We start from the raw sequence: 5,585 nt of genomic DNA, 5'->3' as shown, positions 1-5,585 counted from the left end.
TAACCCCAAGAGGAGAATAGTTGATGTCTGGAAGTGAATGAGATGAATTAAACTCTCCTCTTCCAACCCAAAGAGAAGAGGGGAATACTGGTGACAATGAAGGGTTATTAGATGATGAAGTAGCTATATCTCCTCTTTTAACCCAAAGATGGGGTGGGGATGAAGTGGCTGGATCTCTCTCTTCTAACCTGAAAAGAAGAGATGGCTGGAAATGGATAAGAAGGATGGATGGAAAGTGGCATCAAGAGCTTGGCATTGAGTGTCTCCTTGTGTTGGCGTAAGAGGTGATGAGGAAGGGATGTAGTGGAGGCTTGAGGAGAGGGGTAGAGAGGAGATGAATGGCCACCAGCGGTGAGGAAGGAGGTGGAGCCGCCAGACTTCGTGGAGAAAGAGAGGAAGAGGGGTTGTTGCCGCGTCCAAGATTATTGTGGAAGAGATGAAATTTGCCTGAGATACTAGGCGTGAGAAGATAATAAAGGGATTAGATTTTCACAAAAACTAATAATTTTTAAAAATCGTTGTCGTAGCCCTAAAAAAAGCTCAAATAGACAATCGTAGCCCCAAAAAAAGCACAAATAGATAACGATTTTCAAAAACTGTTATTGTAACTCCCAAAAAAAAAGGCACATAGACAATGGTTTTCAACCATTATAGTAGCCCCAAAAAACCACTCAAAAACAATGATTTTTCATAAACCATTGTATTTGATTAAAAAAATGCTCAAAGACAACAGTTTTGGTTAAAATCATTGTAAAAAAGTAAAAATAATAATGATTTTGACATAAAACCGTTATGTTTTGAGTGTTGTTGAATAAGAATTTTCTTGTAGTGAACCAAAGAAATTCAAGGCGTTGGCTCAGTAGCCGACTAACCACAGTGGTCGGCCACAACATCCCTTGTGAGCGGCCTTGTTCCTCAACCTCACTGACTTGTTCAACCTGGCCAGCCGCCCTCAGGGAGTATGGGGTTTGGCAAATGAGAGTGGTGAGTGGGTAGGGTTGTTCGTGATGAATTACAATTCGTTGCCAAATTTAAACATCATCGCCATGGGCGAGATCTCAAATTTGGCGAAGAATCCTAGATTGTTGCTAGTTTTGGGATGAATTTGAGATTCATCGCAGATCAACCAAAACCAATCGATTAGGACAATCGATTAGTATATCTTATTCGGGATCACAGAATGACCCGGAATCAATTGAGTAATCGATTGGTAGCCAATCGATTAGGGGTTAATTTGCGACTTTGCTCAAGCTTCTCAATTTAGTGATAAATCTTGAATTTGTCCCAAATTGGAGATGAATCCTGAATTCATTACTAATTCAACAACGAAACCAAGATTCATTGTCTAATTAGCGATGAATCATGAATTCATCGTCGAATTGGAGATGAATCCGAGATTTATTGCCAAATTTGACATTCCGACCTAGTTATAAGTGTAAGTACCCCATGATAGTTTTGATGTGGTCAACTAAGTTAAGTCATACTATATTTGATCCTTGTATTTAAGTATACAAGAGTTTAGAAACACAACAAGCCGAGTGGAAGACACGGCTAGCGAGAAAGATGGCACGTGAAAGGAGTCGACGGGCTTGATGCATCCGAAGGACGAAGTACTGCAAAAGAATACACCGGTGGACGAGAAGGATGTGCTCGACATCCAAGGGAAGAGAAGCCAAGGATGAAGCCTGCTCGAGAAAAAGGTCGGAGTTGGGTTCGGGTGAGCTTAACTCCGGGTAGCCGGAGCATCAACCACACGAAGGGATCAACTTATGAGAACTAATCTTACTTATGAAAGGCGCCTTCCATGGCTTAGAAGGCATCTTCGATGAACAGTGCGAAGGCGCCTTCCAACCCATGAAAGGCACCTTCCCTAGCCTTTAACTGAAGATAAACTCTATCCGATGGAAGGTGCCTTGGACCTCTTTGAAGGTGCCTTTAAGCTGCGGATAACATTTTCCTAGTGTTATAAAAAGACCCCCTAGACCTAGAAAATATTCAACAACTCTTGTATTCATTTCTTAGCATATTTCTAAGCACTCAACGAGTGTAAGAGGCTTCTTTGCCTACACAAAGGAGACTTGTTAGTACTTTCTTTTGCCTTGGATTAACAACCACCTAGGTTGTAACCAAGTAATTCCTTAGCCTCTTATTTTATTAGTTGTTCAATTCTATATAATTTAATTGTGCTACTAATCTGAGTTGAAAGATCGAGAAGGGTTTAGCTTTATTTTGTACACGCAATTCACCCACCACCCCTCTTGTAGGTCCCGCTGCACTAACAAGTGGTATCAGAGTCAGAACGTCTTAGAAGGACTAACCGTCGACTGAAGCACTGAGGTGATGGCCGAACTAAACATCTACCCACCGAAGTTCGAGGGAGAATTTACAACATGGAAGAAACGCATGGAGGTATTCTTTAAAACAAACTTTGAATTACTTTTAATAATTAAATACACTACAACAAAAACCCTTATAGACATCGGTGGAACAACAACGGTTTTAAGCAAAAATCGATGTCTTTGAGTATTTTACACCAATTTTTCCAAAAATCGATGTCTATGAGCGCAGATTTTCGCTCATAGACATCGGCTTTTTAAGCCGATGTCTATAAGCGTCTTTTTTTCGTTAATAGACATCGATTTTAACAGCGGCTTTTAAAACCCGGTGTCTATGATAAAATAAAATAATTTATTTTCCCCCAATACTCCAAACCTAAACCTATATCGTGACAAGTTGGTCTTGTTTTCTAGGGTTTCAGAGTAGTAGCGGCGGAGGGAGGCAAGATGAAGACGACTAGGGGGAAAGGTGATACTAAGTTCCACCGATCCGATGAAGACAATCAAATCGTGCCTTTTATTTCTAAATTCTAACTTTGCAATAACCTCACGATATAGGTTTCGATCTTCCAAGTTCCACCGTTGCCCTCTTTCCTCTCTCTCCCTCTCCATCAAATTCCAAGTTTTCAATCTTCATTTTTTCGAGGATCTCGACATCTCGTCACGGAGGAGACCAGAAAAGCGGAGCCCAACGCTGGCAGCGGCGGCGAAGGCAACAGCCGACGAGGAAGAAGGAGAGCAGATTGTGTTGTTCGCTGCTGTCAGTGAATAGGGTTTGATTTCTTTATTTGCTCGCTCACCCGCTCATTGTGCGAGTGGGGGGAGGAGGAGGAGGCGACGGATCTGCTGGCGTCGGAGGCCGAGCGCGCGCTCTCGATCGAGGAGGCCGTCAAGGCGCTGCTGCAGGGCCTCGGAGAGGATCACGAGCGAGAAGGCCTCCGGAGGACGCCGCATCGCATGGCCGAGGCCTTCCGCGGAGGAACCAGAGGTTTGCGATCACTTTATTGTAAATCTGTTGCTACTCCGTTGGTCCCCCCTCTTTTTTTCCATCCTTTTGCATTTCACACGATCTGTCGGTCATCTTCCGTTTCTTTAGTTTAGAAAACATAACCACTCGCTTTAGATATCTGCCATCGCTTTCCCAATATCCTTTATTTGGTGAGTAGATTGTTGTGTAGTTGTTAGCAACCAAAATGCTTTCTTTACAAGGATAAGTAGTTAGTAGTATGCAATGTTGACATCATAAAGACAAAGCTGAGTAGTTTTTCTATTCCGCTTTAGATAAGGAATGTTCTGCTTCTCTCTACTTGGTAAAGAAATCTTCAGAACTTGTGTTATTTGGATTCACTATTCGAATCAAAAACTTCAATTCATACCCGAGAATAAAATCCATTTTATCAGCATTCTTATCCTACAATTTGCTCTGTTACTTGTGTTACAAATTACTGAATTACTAATGCATAAAAAGATCTGTAAGGAACTGGTGGCTTGTATTGGTGTATGGCATAGTTCAATCAATTTCTTCATTTGAGCCAATCTTTTCTGTAATAGGGTACAAACAAAAGGCGAAAGTGCAGGGTGCCTTGTTTCCAGAAGCTGGACTGAATCCGGGAGTCGGCCATGCAGGAGGGGTTGGTGGGCTAGTGGTTGTTCGCGACATCAACCTGTTGTCCTACTGTGAGTCTTGCTTGCTTCCATTTAGCATCAAGTGCCATGTTGGCTATGTGCCATCCGGAGGGCGTGTCGTCTGCCTGCGTAAGCTGTCGCGAGCTGCAGATGTATTTGCAAGGAGGTTTCAGGATCCTAAAAGACTAGCAAGTGAAGTTTGTGCAGCATTGCATAACAGCATTAACCCGGCCGGTGTTGCTGTCTCTCTTCAATGTTGGCACATGAAATTTAGTCATTTGTGTGACACCAATTTTACTCATTCGACCATATCAGATATGCAAAGTTGGGGAACAGTTTTAGCTTCTTCCAGGTCTGGAGTTTTTAAGGAAGGGAAGAACTCTTTGTGGGATGATTTCACTTCTCTTCTGATACTAAGTGGTGCAATCATCGAAGGAGGAGATACAAACCATTCTCAACGGCAGAAAATGAAGTTTGTTGTTCTTTAGAATCATCTCCGCTTCTGTTGGAAGGCAAAAAATTAGCGAGCTAAATCAACGGCAGGTGGTGCGCAAGGAGGAAAGGCTGTTGATATCCGCGGAAATAGCTATTGATAATCCCTCTATAAAAATACAAGTTACTAGACCAAGCCAATCGTCCTTTAGCTCCAGCAGTGAAAATATGACACCTTTGCATGTCTCTGCTGCCAACGTAAATGGGGATGGTTATGATAGTGATGGATCCTATTTTGCTCCTCCGTGAGTTGATACTTCCCCTTATTTTTTCATACAACACGAGAATCAGAACAAAAACTTAATTCTCTTAAATTTTTTATAGTTTTTTCTTAATAATTTCAGCTCGGACTCCTTGTGTCATCATACCAGCAGCAAAGAAACTTAACAACCTTCACGATTCGCTTATTGTTTGAAGTTCTGAATGCTTGTTTACAAATTATGGGTGGGAGTATACCAATCTATAAGTTTCCTCACCACATTGATACAAAGATTTTTTTTTTCTCCATCTTCTATGAAGAATAATTTGTCTAAGATGAAACAAGTGGTCCAATTAATTTTTTTAGCTCTTTTCTCATCTAGATTGACTGTTTTTGTTGTTAGGACCAAAAGTAGCTAGAGGGGGGGTGAATAGCTCGTCGCGTTCGCTCGGTGCTTGGCGTTGCTCGGCGTTGCTCGTTTCTTCAAGAATATGCAGCGGAAAATACAGAAACAAATACGACAACGCTAACACGGTTGGTTTACTTGGTATCCACCTCACAAGAGGTGACTAGTCCAAGGATCCACACCACGCACGCACCCTCCACTATGAAAACACTCCTTTTCGGTAACTACCGAGGGCGGAGAAGCCCTACAAGACTCTCAGTACAAGAAGAAAGGAAAGGGAAACAAAATACAAGCGCAAAGCTTACAATGAGTACAGAAAACCCTAACCCTAGCTTCTCTTCTTGCCTTTGATCCGCCTCTTGACTTGGAAAGCTTCCAAGATCCTTCAAGAACTGGCGATCTGATCTTTGAGAGCGCTGTGGAGGAGCTCGCGAGTAATCTGGAGTGAATCGGAGAAGATGTATCGCAGCCATCGAACGCCTGCAGCTATAAACGATGCCAACAGTCGGATCCCGATCGATTCGAA

The 5,585-nt window shown here is 42.4% G+C and overlaps 1 protein-coding gene across 1 annotated transcript; it reads left to right on the top strand.

The window, feature by feature from the left end:
• The first annotated feature begins 228 nt into the window (after nt 1-228).
• On the top strand, nt 229-4,450 carry LOC121994979 (GTP cyclohydrolase 1-like). Its single transcript, XM_042548846.1, has 4 exons — nt 229-284; nt 2,895-3,096; nt 3,153-3,324; nt 3,888-4,450. Exons 1-4 carry the CDS (start codon nt 229-231, stop codon nt 4,448-4,450), a joined length of 993 nt encoding a protein of 330 aa, XP_042404780.1.
• Nucleotides 4,451-5,585: the final 1,135 nt, after the last annotated feature.

Source organism: Zingiber officinale, chromosome 6A, assembly GCF_018446385.1.
Source record: "Zingiber officinale cultivar Zhangliang chromosome 6A, Zo_v1.1, whole genome shotgun sequence".
Lineage (NCBI taxonomy): Eukaryota > Viridiplantae > Streptophyta > Magnoliopsida > Zingiberales > Zingiberaceae > Zingiber > Zingiber officinale.
Note: the sequence above shows the minus strand (reverse complement) of the source record. Positions and strands in the feature narration are given on the sequence as shown.

Excerpts from the sequence above, each read along its gene's own strand:
- LOC121994979 (XM_042548846.1), top strand. The coding sequence starts at position 229 with ATGGAAAGTGGCATCAAGAGCTTGGCATTGAGTGTCTCCTTGTGTTGG. Across the intron at positions 285-2,894 it reads TCCTTGTGTTGGCGTAAGAG|GTTTCGATCTTCCAAGTTCC; the intron begins GTGATGAGGAAG and ends CTCACGATATAG. Across the intron at positions 3,325-3,887 it reads CTTCCGCGGAGGAACCAGAG|GGTACAAACAAAAGGCGAAA; the intron begins GTTTGCGATCAC and ends TTTCTGTAATAG.